The sequence below is a fragment of the Trachurus trachurus genome (assembly GCF_905171665.1).
Source record: "Trachurus trachurus genome assembly, chromosome: 11".
NCBI lineage: Eukaryota > Metazoa > Chordata > Actinopteri > Carangiformes > Carangidae > Trachurus > Trachurus trachurus.
In genome coordinates this window covers 23,867,179-23,881,647 of record NC_139904.1, presented here as the reverse complement: position 1 = coordinate 23,881,647, position 14,469 = coordinate 23,867,179, and the positions used below count along the sequence as shown (strand labels likewise).

General features: G+C 42.8%; 1 protein-coding gene across 1 annotated transcript in view; it reads left to right on the top strand.

Annotated features, from left to right (window-relative positions):
* Positions 1 to 11,525: 11,525 nt before the first annotated feature.
* The window catches only part of cdk6 (cyclin dependent kinase 6), a 36,487-nt gene continuing 33,543 nt past the window's right edge, over positions 11,526 to 14,469 (top strand). The window contains exons 1-2 of the mRNA XM_083981776.1: positions 11,526 to 11,650; positions 12,500 to 12,845. Of these exons, the coding sequence (XP_083837902.1) occupies positions 12,622 to 12,845 (224 nt within the window). The 5' untranslated portion in view covers positions 11,526 to 11,650; positions 12,500 to 12,621. The remainder of the gene's footprint in view (positions 11,651 to 12,499; positions 12,846 to 14,469) is intronic.

The following is a 14,469-nucleotide window of genomic DNA, read 5'->3' as shown; positions in this document are numbered from 1 at the left end:
CCCACATCAAGGCCACACTATTGGCACACGTGTGTGCATGTGCATGTGTGTGCGTCTGGAGCAGTCGTTACAGTGGGGCCACATAGGGTGTGAGTGGCCTACTGTGATATACTGTATAGGCTCCCATGCATATTCTTTTCCCAGTCAAGGAAAAAAAGCAACAGAAGCTGTGTGGAAGGAAAGGCCTCTCTTGGTTTTTGTCGGCGAGGATGCTGAAGTGCAGGAGGGAACTCGACATTTGACAACAGACACAGTGCACCAATTCAAGTCATATGGAGGAATCATCCACAGGAGAAGCATTCACGTTCTCTCACACACGCACAATCGATTACTGTGCAACCAAAACGAGAAGAGGCCGCTTACAGTTATGCCTTTGAGGTTACTGATAAGAGCATGTCACGCCTTGGGTGACAAAATGCTTTTTGGCTTCATTTGTAGAAATATCAGTTGAGAGAGAGAGAGAGAGAAGAGAGAAGTGAGGGAGCACAAAATAGCTGAGGCTATGTGTGCATGGCCTGTGGGTGATTTGATTGGATGACAAAGTTTGATTCACATGCAAAAAGATTTATGTGGGAAACATAGAACGTTGGACACACATGCTGCAGACTAGAGTGTGCCGGCGCGCATGTGTGTGGGTGTATGCAGAAGGCGCATGTTTTTCCCTTATGCTCGCATGTGAGTGTCAGTTTTTTACTGCTGCAACATTGAACCCGTCTATCTCTCTATGGATCTCACCTTGACTGCCTGAGCTGAGAGTCTGAGCCGGAGCGGTGGAGGTTTGTTGAGTCGATGCCTGAGGTTTCCCCACCCTGAGCTGCCAGCGCCAGTCATAGCAATTTGAGAGTCTGAGACAATGTGTGTGTGTGTGTGTGTGTGTGTGTGTGTGTGTGTGTGTGTGTGTGTGTGTGTGTGTGTGTGTGTGTGTGTGTGTGTGTGTGTGTGTGTGTGTGTGTGTGTGTGTGTGTGCGTGTGTGTGTGTGTGTGTGTGTAACTCCTCTGCATTACACATGCCTGACTTCTGTCTATACGTGTCCCAAAGTAAACAAAACATGTAAATATGCTTCTACATCTGTGCCTTCCTTTAGTTCAGCATGTATCCAGCTGCAGCTATGTGTGTGTGTGTGTCTGTGTGTATGACTGTGTGACTGTGTGTCTGGTGGCAAGAGCCTCACCCCTTTAACGCATTCCACTATCTTGCGCCCACGCACTCGCCATGTGACCCGCAGTCAATGACAGGAAATAAGCCGCCGTCAAATCCTGCTGCCTGCGACCCAGATCCTCTTCTGCTTCCAGTCAAACACAACCCTGAACACACTCACACACAGCACACAGCTGAATGTAAATCTATAGGAACACAGATTTACAACAGGCATTTTTTAATCCAGTCTCTCTATGTGTGTGTGTGTGTGTGTGTGTGTGTGTGTGTGTGTGTGTGTGTGTGTTCCTTTCCCCCCCTCATTGCCATTGCTGTGGCTCACTTGAGTAATTACTTTCTTTAATTCAACAGAAATGCTGTGTATGTGATTGAGCACATACTTGCTTAAACTACTCGTAACACAGAGTGTACATTCAGCGCAATGCATGTGACACGGTGTCTGTCAATGGCAGGTGTAGCACTGATAAAAACTTTCCTCGGCAGTTGTGTTTACATAGTTGACACCCATACACACACAGACATATTATCTTGTTTCCTGTTCTCCAGTCTAACCTTCCTAAAGAGAGATTAAAAATCAGAGATTCTTACTCAGAACAGGACGAGACGTCTGTCATTCTGGGAGGTGGGGTGGAGGGTGGAGGGTGGAGGGTGGAGGGGGGCAAAAGAAAAAAAAAACTGGACTGAAAATGAAAAGTGGCTCCTCCAGACATGACTAAGTAAAATGTCCCTGCAGTGCTGAGTGTGTATTCACTAAACCAGAGAAATGAAAGTGCACAGTTATTCCATTGCAGCGGTGACTCTTTAATTAATTCCAAGGTAGTTTTTCATCCAACACACACACACACACACATATATACACATACACGCACACATTTGTGAAAAATAGGTGTTTACATCGCACATGCCACAAACCAAATTGGTGTGTGTGTGTGTGTGTGTTTTTGTGTGGTTGGGTGCACGTGCATGCATACAGAGTTGAATGGACACAGCCACCTCTATGTTCCCCAGCAGTAAACTGTTGGCTGTTAAGACAGACCACGATTCCAGGCTGGAAGTCAGTACTCCCTTTGCTCAGGTCTGTGCTTGTCCTCCTTGCTTCACATGGTCATAAAAGCACAGGATAAGAGAAAGCACCACTTCTTGCACCAAACCGGTAAAAATGGGGGGGGGGGGGGGGGGGGGGGGGGGATATAGATACTGTATGCATATGTCTATGTTAACCTTGTTTGACCATGCAGCTTGACCAGCCTCAGGAACAGCCTCCACTAACCAGAGGAAAGGGTGACATGCTGTGACATAATGTCAGACACAAGCATCCAGTGTACTTTTCATTTCCTGAAAGCACAGTTTTGTGTTTTGGAGTCAAAACACCCACCTCCCAATATACACACACACACACACACACCTTTGGCACATACAGAGACCACCTCATTCCCCCTCTTTCCTGTTGGGGAAGGTGTTAATGTTTATCGTCCGTCGACACAGACTAGCTGGTGGCTGCTAATGTGTACCACGACACAGGTCTCCACCATTTTTTTTTTTTGGAAAGTATATTTTTTGGGCTTTTAATGCCTTTAATTGATAGCACAGTTGAGAGAGAGACAGGAAATGGGGAGGCAGAGAGGGGGAATGACACGCATTTATCAATAATATTCAACGTAATGCTCCATGCCTTGCACCTCCTGCTGTGATGCCCAACATCTGGTGGTCTCCCTCCCTGCATCCTCCCCCCGGAGGTATCACCACCAGCACATAGGACATATGAGATTACATAGTTCCTGTCAAAAAAAGAAAAAGAAAAAAAAGAGAGATAGGATAGGATAGGGGTAGTTGAACAGCTGGATGGGGCCTATCATTCTCCGTGTATCTTAAATAGAGGCATTCCTTTGTTTGAAGGTATTTAGATGTTAGATTCTTAGCCACCCACAGTGGTGATGTAATCAGCAAGAGGTGTCAAGTAAAGCAAGCCATGGTGACATGTGCTGTTTTGAATCCATGAAGAGAAAGTTTCATGGTCTCCTATATGTCCATAACGTAAGACGGTGGAAAAGCTCTTGTTGTCATCCTAAATGATCGTGGTTAACGCTAAACATCTTTCATTTGGAGCTTGTCAAGGTCTAGTCAAGAGAACAGCAGGTTGGCCGCATTACATAATTGGTTTGGAAACTGTTGCATCAGTAATTCATATGCTGACTACTGTAAATCACACTTATAAGGCCAAATACTCGACTGAGTCATATTATGCCAAGTCAACAGAGGTCTGACATTCGCCAGTGAGTTCGTGATGTTTCATGTGGTGTATCACTCATAAAACGCTTCACAAGTGAGTAACGTGACGAGAGGAAAGGTTTCAAACCTTCTGTTGACAACTAACAGGTTGAACAAAGACTAGTTATTACAGGCCTAACCCTCACTAACTTCAGTGCTGTAAGGTGTTTCTGCTTGCTTTTCTTATCCCCGTGCACATGGAAACACTGGCTGGAATGTAAAGTATGTGTTTACTCATGCAAAAACCATAAACAGAGACAACCCTCTAATTGAAAGCAATGTGAAAAACAACCATCATGTTACCAGTAATTAGATCCCACCTGTCTCCAAGGACTCTCGATACAAATATGAGAAAACAGGACAGTAAATGCCCCTGAGTAGCACGGCCCTGCACTCCCACAGCAGATACACCCTGTATCTGTGACCACTCAGCTGATTACAGGACGAGATGGTATAAATGTTCCCAGGTGAAACAAGTTCTCACAATATAAGAGCCGTAGACGGCAGTGAAACACCAGCGGTGTCTTTTAAGTCCTTTCCCCACCAAAGATAAAACAACTTCCCTTACTGCACGGGTGTAATAAAACAATAAAAGCTCACTTCAAGAATAATAAAAGTTTCCTATTGCCCATATTGTGCATTGTGCTGTTCATTATGCAGTGAATCCAATATCTGACTCCAAGGAGAGGTTTAAGGTTTGTCAGCAACAGGTTGCACAGTGAAAGTATCCTTGCTGCATCACAGATAATTAGCATTATTCATTCTCTGATCAGCAAAACTACATTTTCCGGTTGTACCGAAGCCTATAGGTCACAGCTTATTACCTTAAACCTTAAAGGTATCTCTATTTATACCTCCATAGAAAGCGAAAGCAACACTTTCAGCGGTGCCTTTGAAAGCGATAGTCAAAGTCCTTTCCGGGTCAAATTCACTGACCTTCATTACTTGATTGCAGGCAGATATAATAAAGTAAAATAAAAATCCCATTCTTTATGGTTCATATCATCACTGATATAATTGCATCCTTAAATGGGTGACAAAATATTTCACCCCTCACCTCAGCAGCTCGTTGCAAAGTCAATTAGTTCGGTCAACAACACAGACTACTGCTGTGGGACAGCCTTTATTTCTAGAATAAAGTTGCTGAGTTCATTTGCTTCACATCCCCTGAATGACTAAGCGCCAACACAGCAAACATTATCTGTCCCCCCCATCTTCCGCTTCTTTAACTATTATCACACAGGCTCAAAATAATCCTTCCGATCCACTCTTTAATCTCCAATCCACCCCTTTAAGAAAAAGACAAAAGAAATCTGTCAAATATTATTTATTTGCTCCCAGCTTGTTTTTCCGGTGTCTGTGGTTAATTTTCTGCGGAATGTGAGGAGCAGCTGTCACTTTAGCACATGAATGGAGCCAGTTTAGTGGCCCAGAGGCATCGGAGTGGATCAACGGCGGAGGAGGGACAGCTGGGCCCGAGGGGACAATAGCACTCTCAGTTAATCATTAATACTCTTAATGAACAGCAGCCAGGCACCAGAGGTTCACTCGCCAGTCTCTCCAGAATATTCCGCCTGCAACAGGAGGACGCAGACAGCTCCGGCCTGCCGACTGACCCCAAACTGACACTTGTTGATTGGAGCCTTTAAAGGGGCTGCATAGGCTTAAATCTACTATCTGTTTGATAAGGTTTGACTCATCGAAGGACATTAGCTTGATTTTCAATACTGTGACAAGGAAATCTGTCCCCAAACATTTTTTTCCCCTCAAACTATCTGTTGTTTTTATTGCTTCCAACTGGACATATTAAAAATGTGTTTTTGTCATGCTAACCAAACCATCACATTTACTTCTTATGCCATCTTGTACCTCATGTCTTGTTTAGTGAAAAACAGCTATCCTTTTGGGAAACAATCATGAAACTGTCTTTTTTCCTAATGTACAGAGAGCGAGCAGACTTGAGCAGATGGGGCACAAAATCTTGTCCATGCATACCTGCAATGAGCGATGAGGCAGTGGAGCATGGAGCTTGTCAGGACACCATCACTGGGATACACTGAAACAATCTGATGGTTGTTCGCTGACCCATCCAGGGCTCCTTCCTAGCACAGGCCATGAAAAGGGGGTTTTGGTTACAACATGTAAAGCTGTAACCATTAATCCTTTCATGAACGCTCTGCAAGATAGCAAACTCTTACATTCTGTAAAAATGACAAACTATTCCTACAAAGAGTTCTTCCGTGAAATCAGGGACTAACTCAGATGGTTAGGACACAATTGATATTGCATGGTTAAGCTGGTCAGTCAGAGTAGCAGGTGCATGGCAGTCCCTAAAGCATTACAGGCAGTTTCATTACTTATCAGTGAAACAACTGGTGTAAAAACAAACACACAAAAGAAAAAATAAGCTCAAATTTGTTTCATAGCCTGAAAACATAACCCTAATAAATAATGAGTTCTTTGTTTCCATAAATCACTTTCCTTGCTTTTTTTTTTTTCTTTTGCCAGAGCTCGTGGTAAAAAAAAAAAAAAAAAGCAACAAAACAACCTGAGATGTTACTGGAAGATAAATGAGCTTCTACAGGGGAGCAGATGTTGGCTAGAGGTCTCATTTGAATGTTACACTGATCCCCTGTTTATGTTTGTGTGGATATGTGTGTGTGTGTGTGTGTGTGTGTGTGAGTGAGAGAGAGAGAGAGAGAGAGAGAGAGAGAGAGAGAGAGAGAGAGAGAGAGAGAGAGAGAGAGAGAGAGAGAGAGAGAGACAGTGTGTGTGTGCGTATGCATTTGTGACCGCATGAATTTGTATGGAAGTGTGTGTCTGCACGTGGCTGTGCGTCCAGCCCCCCCCCCCCTCCCCATCAGCAGAGGTGGCAGGTGTTCCTGTGTCCCCCTAAAAGAGCAGGTTTTTATGTCGCCTCCTCAAGTTAGTGGCTTGGTTGCCATGGCGATGCCCCAACAGAAAGAGGCTTGTGTCTGGGGGCCGGTGCCGGGGAGGAGAGGAGGACAAGGGAAGAGGAGAGAAGGGGCTTTACTAGCACCACACACTATGGACTTCAGTCTGGCTTGACAAGAAAGAGGACGGGAGGAAATCAAGTCGGGGACACAAAACAGACTCGGTCTGTCTGCTGGCATCATGACGTCTCTGTCTTTACGCCCAAAATGTGGCTTAAATATTAATCTGCTGATGGGTGGATGAGATCTGACTTGCATGAGGCCTAAGTGATGCTTGTAAATCTTGACAATGGGACTGAGAACTTAAAAAGGAGTCCAATATCACACATCCTATCAGATTCCTCCCCAGGTGTGACAGCTGTCTGCCTAAAGGCTGAGGCTCCTTTCCACTCCTTATGCCTGGTGGCACGGACATCCCCCTGGTTGAAGGTGGGACATGGTAGGCAGACCCATAATCAATCTCTCCCTCTCTCTCTGTGTGTGTGTGGGTGGGTGTAAGGAGATCTGGGAGAGACTGGGAGTCACCTGTCCCTTGTTGGCCTCTCTCGTCCCCCTTGGGAGGGCTGTAATTCTCTTTTGGCTGGGCTGATCAGCAGCTGCCATGTGCGCTCGCATACACACACACACACACACACACACACACACACACACACACACACACACACACACACACACACACACACACACACACACACACACACACACACACACACACACACACACACACACACACACACCATCATACATTTTCTTTCACAACTCAGAGTTAAGATTCAGCAGGCTGTTTTGGGGTGGTCAAGAGCAGGGGCGGGTCCAGATTTTTTTCTGGTGGGGGGCACAGGGGGTAACAACAGTGAATCTGGGGGGGGGGGGGGGGGGCTTCACAAAAATGAAGGCAACCACTGATCACTCTCTTCAATATTTACAGTATATTGTACAGTTACACACTGTTTACAGTATGTCTTCATCTTGTTTTTATTGGCAGCATTAATGCCTATTACGCCTATGATGCCTATGACCTTTTCATTTTTCAGTGTAAACACTAACAATCAATCATCAACTCTATGTTATAAACAAAAAGCAGAAAAAGCAACATAATAAATTCTCACAATGAACAGCAATATCTTCTACTCTTACCCAGTGTTTTATGTAACAGTCAGAATAACCAGAACAAGCACGACTTGAATGGTCAAATTGAGAACAATAAGAATCTTACATCATTTTCATATATTTACTAGACACAACAATGGCATGTTTGCTGTACAGAGTTGACGAGTCAGACGTTAGTGCCTATAGCTTTTTACAGTGAACATAGGAGTGGTTAAGAGCTTTTCACAGTGATTGACATTACCACAAGTCAATGGCCATTGGAGGGGCACACAGGGTGGCCAATCAGATTTCAGGGGGGAATCCCCCCCCTTGCCACCATGGAAGACCCGCCCCTGGTCAAGAGCAGCAGCACAGAAGCGACATACAAAAACATTGTGGTGGTTGTTCAGCTAAATGTCACATGTATCAGAAAAATGAAAGCTGGACTAATCTATATCTTTATATTACTAACTACAGGCTGTAACATGAAAAAGGTCACTTGTGATGACTCCACAGGGAATTATCAGTCAAGTTGGGATTTCTCTCAGTTCAAAAGAACATTTTAGCACCGTTTAGCTTGTTGTTTTGGTTTTCTGCTTGGCAGCAACAAAAGGAAACAAAAGAGCATTTGGCAGTTAAAGAGAAACCAGAGTTTGAGGGACACAGGAAACTGGATTTATATTAGTGAGGTGGCCAGACACACTGGACAACTGAATGCTCATGTTGATTTTTGTCTTCTCTATCTTTACACAAGCGTTAACTGTTTCCTGAAGAGTTTTACATGGTGATGAAAAAATGACTAATGATGCTATCAGTTATATACACTAAATGATTTATCTCAGTTTTTTCCCCCAAATACAATCAATCAGCCGGCCTAATTGTGAGAGATAAATATAAACAAGATATTAACCCATGAAAGCAGATGACTTTGATTCCCTATCTGGTTTCATGTGATTCTGAAGAATAAGCGGTTCCCCCACAGTTCATCTTTATTTCTCTAATCAAGACAACATTTATTTTACAGAGGTGAACATTCGACCACCCTGTCCATGAACTCATATGTTGAGCAAATACAAACACCTTAGCCTCATCTTTAGTATTCCTTCATGATAAAATGTAAATGTAAAATGTAAAAGTCTGTGAAGAACTGTTCCTCTACAGCAGCGGTCTATCGGGCAAACTGGGACAAATCCCGGTGGGTTCACTGACCCGACATTTATTTGATGGTTTTGAATACTGAGATTAAGATTCTACAAAAAGGGCATTTGATAAGTTTATAAAATACAAAACGTTATTGAAGATTACAACAGTGTTTTAAAGCCATTGTTGTTTGTGACCCATTACAAATATTGAGTATTTCACAGGGGTTAGTTTTCACATTTCAGACTTCCACAGAGAGAGATTTGTTTTCTGTATTTTTATGTGAGTGGGATTTTGAATGGAGGACTTGTTACATTTAATGGAATAACTATCATGGAAGTATTTATCAAAAAAATTAACGAAAGTAACATTCATTAGCAGAGACGTGAACATTCAACAACAAAATTAGAAATGCTCTGATTGAATAACATTTTGGTAATTGTGCCTGGTGTCAGTTAAACTGCAGCAAGCACAAGTAAAACAACATGAATGAAAATCAACAGGTTGCTGTTCTAGTTCACAGTGACTGCTTCTTGACAAGAATATTAGGTAAGGTATAATTTTAATCAATTTAGAAAATGGCAGGCAAACAATACACTCTAAAACAAAGTGTTGAAAATACAATTGTGTGAATAATTTACTAGTTAAATAATACTTTACAACAGTTGACCTATCAGATAAAATAAGTGTCACAGAATTGTTTCATCTTTCATTTTTGTATGTTGTCGATGTTTGCTTGGGAATTTCACCAGCACAGGCTTTTATCACTCATATTTTGTTCATTCTGAAACTTCAAGAGCTCAAGAAAAGTTCAAGATTAAACATTAAATTGTGTTTTCAACACGGTGTTCCCGGTGTTCATAATTGGACCATCCTGTTCTCTAATCTTTTTCTGAAAGGAATTCCTGCGTCGAGCCCCATCGAGGTAAACACAACATGAACACAAGCAGTGAAAACTCTGGAAAAAAAATAACCTGTGGGTCGGACGATGGCTGATCAATGATTGTTGCACAGGGTATTTTTGTTTTGTTATAGCCACAATGTTTCAGAATGTGTGTTGTGGATTGTGTGAATGTTTGAGGTGTGTGTATCTCTTTCTCATCTCTATCCTGCACACAACCGATCTAATTGGTTTGTTCTCCAGCCTGATAGTAGAAGTATGCTAATCTGGGCAATGGCTCTCAGAGCTGATTTCACATGAACAATGATGATGAAGAAATGTAAATACCCGCATTTACAGTAATTGGTTTTGGGCATATTGTCTGCATTGTGTGTTTTGTGATGCAAATTGTTTAAATTTGAGGTTGCCTGTAAAGTTGGGCAGGGTAGATTGCCATACATACTTCCATGTCATTATCCCCCATAGTTTTACCCTTTCAATGGAAATGAGTGGATTCTACAAGCAGCATGCAAAACAGGTTTTCTTGTAAACTGTGGCACCGGGGGAATGCCCTTCCTCTGATCTTCTGTGCATTTCTAATACCCTCTTTTCCAATGAAGTTATGATAATGGAGCTTGGTTACACGCCTGTAATTGGCTATTCATTGGGATAATCTAACATCAAGTCTTGTCATGTCTAAACCGTGTCTGGCAGGGAAGAAAAAAAAATAGAAACTTTATGTCAGAGTTTGAAGGACTTTTCGCATAAAATAAATTGTTTTAAATATTTACACCTCATAATGTGCAAGAGTAGGAATTTAAAACAATTAAATAATATGTTAAATTAAACACATGAAAATATGAAATTCAAGTGCTTAAAAAAAATATTTTTGTAGGCTAAAGGATCTGAATTTTCAGGTTGAACTAACAAAATGCTTTTAATATTGCAGTTATTGACAATAAAGACATAGCCTAACTGAAGTTTGTATAATTGTATATAAGATAAGGTAGGAATTCTATGAATTTAAAATATTCAAATTTCTTTAGAGAATAAATAATAATAATAATTATAGTTATTATCATTATTATTATTATTAGCTGTCTTCAAGAAATTTGTAATTTTCAACCTTTTGGTGGGAAATAAAGGTGAAGATGATGCTTGGCGGAAGTTTCCACATTTTCAAAATAATAATAAAAAAAATTGCCTCCTAGTAGCCCACATGGCCATCATGCCTGTTGTGAGGTATGGAGCTTTTGCAAACGACCACCCGAGCGGAGGAGTCCCCCTGCCACAGATCAAGCCACCGGGCCTTGAACCTGACCCCTCAGGACCATCTAGGGCGAGCTTGTCACTTTGCATCCCCGCTGGCACTTTGTTGCCGCAAGAGTTCCTCAATGGTCGGAGGGAGATAGATAGTGTGGCCGTCCATCCAATAAACCTCCCCTCTTCCCCTCCCCGATCCCCGCGGTGCTCCCGGTTTTGACACAGGAGACAAAACCCGCGGAGAGGACTATGAATGGTAAAGCACCGAGGAGGCCGAGGGAGAGCAAAAAGGAGGCGGTGAGCCTTTGTAGTCGGGGAGGAATGCGGAAATGTCCCCGCTCCGTGTCAAACCTCTCTGAAGGGGGTCAGGCCACATTCAGCCGGCGTGGGAAAGCCAGGCAGAGACGGAGCTCACACAGGCGAGCGGGGCTGCTGCATAGGCCTATCCGGGGATATATGGAGGAGAAAAAAAAGAAGAAAGAAAGGAGAAAATCCAAAGAAGAGCGTGGTTTTGGAGGGCTATATCACGCGTTTGCCTTTGTCCTATGACCCCCCTCCCCACCCAGCCACCCACCCCCCATCCTACACCCCCTTCCCCTCAAAGTTGCAGTGAGAGTGTGCGTGTTGAATTTTCGTACAGCCCTCCACCACCGCCTCCTCCTCCTCCTCCTCCTCCTCCTCCTTCTCCTCCCCCCCTTGTTTGAGTGGCTCTGCTGGTGCAGTCTGAGGGATGGGGGGTTAGAGCCTGCACCGTCCAACTACCTGTGTGGCCCCCGCATGGAGGATAGTGGACAGGGATGCGTTTGATGCAGGACATCTTACCCCGAGACCTGAATGCCTCCTCAGCATTTTATCGGACATGCCGACGTTACGACATTTTTACTGACAACATAAAAAGAGGTAAACACAAAAAAGTGGAAGTATTTGTGCAGAATTATTTGATACCAAAAAATGTCTTTATCAGGCTGGAAATGTTGCTTTTACAACCCAACGATATATTATTATTTTTTTAAAAGCCGAAATGTGCAATTCCCTGATTTGCTGGCATTTTGTTTTCATTTTAACTCCATGCACAATTAAATTAGGCTAGAAAAACCTGAATTAGAGGAAGCCGCGTAAACTTGTGAAAACACCCCTAAAACTCATCACCTGAATTGTTTTATACATATTTATAACGATTTGAGCCTTAAAGCAGAGTTTTCCAGGGTTTTAAATGGACTGTTGCTGTAGGAAGTTTAGACAATGCAAGACAGCCACGTGCTCGCCAAGTTTTGGTCGCTTCAAACATAAACTTTGATCAAAACATCACAGGTTGAGCAGTTTTATGGCCATTTTATTATCTTAAAAGCACTTGGTGGGTGATGTTTGTGCTCTCTTTTTGCGTGTTCTCTTTAAAATTGTCCTGTTTAATATACTTTTAACAGAATTAAAGACAGCCCACATAAACACAACTCCAGCAACATTGCACGCGGACTGATATTTTGAATGCGCGAGACAGCTTGTTTAATGCAAAACTATCTTAAAATGGGCCATGTAATTTGAATTATTATTTTTTTTACATTACTTTGTTAGAAGTAGGAGGACATGAGTTGCTGTGCGTAATAGGAGGAGGAGTGGACGTTGGGACGCAACGCTGCTCTTGTAGTCGGAATAAAACATGACAGCCCTGTTATTGCCTACCTGGAGAACAATTTGACCATATCTGACAAAGATGGTGTCTTCCTCCATCTGTGTCTCCCTGTCATCTAGGCATTGCATGTGCCAACTTTTTTCTGTGAATATGCCTTTGTGAGAAACTCTCTGGCTCGCCACCCTCGCCGGGATTCCCCGTAATATTTTCAACAAGAGACCCGAGAAAAAAAACTGCAGACATGGACAAAGAAAGTATTGGTACTCAATATGAGCCCGTGGCCGAGATTGGAGAAGGTGCTTATGGGAAAGTGTACAAGGCGAGAGATTTGAAGAACGGGGGACGCTTTGTAGCCCTAAAAAGAGTTCGAGTCCAGACGGAGGAAGAAGGGATGCCTCTCTCTACCATCCGGGAGGTGGCAGTACTGAGGCAGCTTGAAGCTTTTGAGCACCCCAATGTTGTCAGGTAAGAGAGGGGGAGAAGTGGGAAGCCCAGTATGTGTGTGTGTGTGTGTGTGTCTGTCTGTCTGTATGTCTCTCTCTCTCTCTCTCTGTAGCCCATGTGAATGTGTGTGTGAGAGAGATTTTTGTGTATGAGACATTCCACTTCCTTTTTGATGGTCTCTGGTGGCAGCAGTGCTGCCTCATATGACCTTTAAGGGTAAGCCTGCAATCATACTTGTCCACATTTTTTTTTTGCAGCACAAGTCCCTGACTTTGACTGTTTTCTGCTGACAATATGAAAATGGTAGCCTATAGTTGCACAACAATTAGCCGGTTGCTGCCACTGTTGGCACCATAGGTACACACCTGTCACATCACTAATCCCAACATTGTCACTGTTGTCTGTTTAGTTGATTTCCTGTCTAGATTGTAACCCCGCCTTTTATTTGTGATCATTGGTCAGAACCAAATGCACTGAACCATTTCATGTAGGCCACATCTCATTTAAGAAAGGGAAAACAACATGAGATCCCTCCAAATAGACAGTTTATAACCCCGCCCCAGCTTATTCTGAAAAGGGTTTTACTGCATTAATGCTTAAAGATTTTATCATGATAACCCATGTAAATACAGGATTGAACAAATAAATAAATATTAGTTCTAACCATACACTGCTTTGGTTTGTTAGCATCTTGCTCAAGAGCACACCGACAGGGCAGATGAGTGTTGACGACCATACATCAGCATGCAAGTTGGCCTCTCTAATGGGTTGGCCTTCACCTTTCTGCAGAGATCTTTATAGATGATATTATTTAGTGTATTTAGTATCTGATGAGTGGTTTTAGGAATTATGATCAAGGATGTTCTTGATTGACACTTTGTGGGCAATATGATCTCCCAAAGACATCAAATTGAAAATATTCACGTTTTAAAAGTTCCGGCCAATGAGTCTCTCTATTAACTTGTCAATAATTGATTGTTGATCAGTGAAACCCACTGACAATCCTTTTCAGGTCTTCAGTTGGTGTTGAGTGTGTACTCACCAATCCCAGTTGGTGCTCATGAGCAAAACATTAACGTTCTCCTTGCATCAGTCAGGCTGGATTTACTGAATATCATAATTTGACGGACAAGTTGCACATAGCCCAGTTCTTGTAGTTCCCCTCCTCTCCTCCCTGTACACAGAGGCCATTTTTGTAATGAATTGTTCACTCAGAGGTCAGTAGGCAGATACTGCGACTGCGTCATATGTTGGCACTCGTCAAGGTCTGACCTTGGTACTTGTTTTATTATGGAATATTGAGTGCTTTGGGATTGAAGGGGAAGTTCTAAATGGATGTTTCAGAAGCATGGCTGGTGCCCTTGTGCCTCTAACAATAATTCCCCAGTGTATAAATGAATAATGGAGGATAATGGTTCTGGTTTTCTCTTAAAGGAATCACAATGGGGTTTGTTCTCACTGGTAGACAAACACATCAAGTGAGCATTAAAGTTGTCGTTGGTCAGTTTTATTTTGGTTGTTAAATGGAGTTTGTGCGGCACTGTGAAAGCATATGACTACAAAATATGCAGTAGCATTCGTTTCAATAAATCGGTGCAAGAGTGCAAACTGTCAAGCGCACTGAACCATCAGAGGAACCGCACTA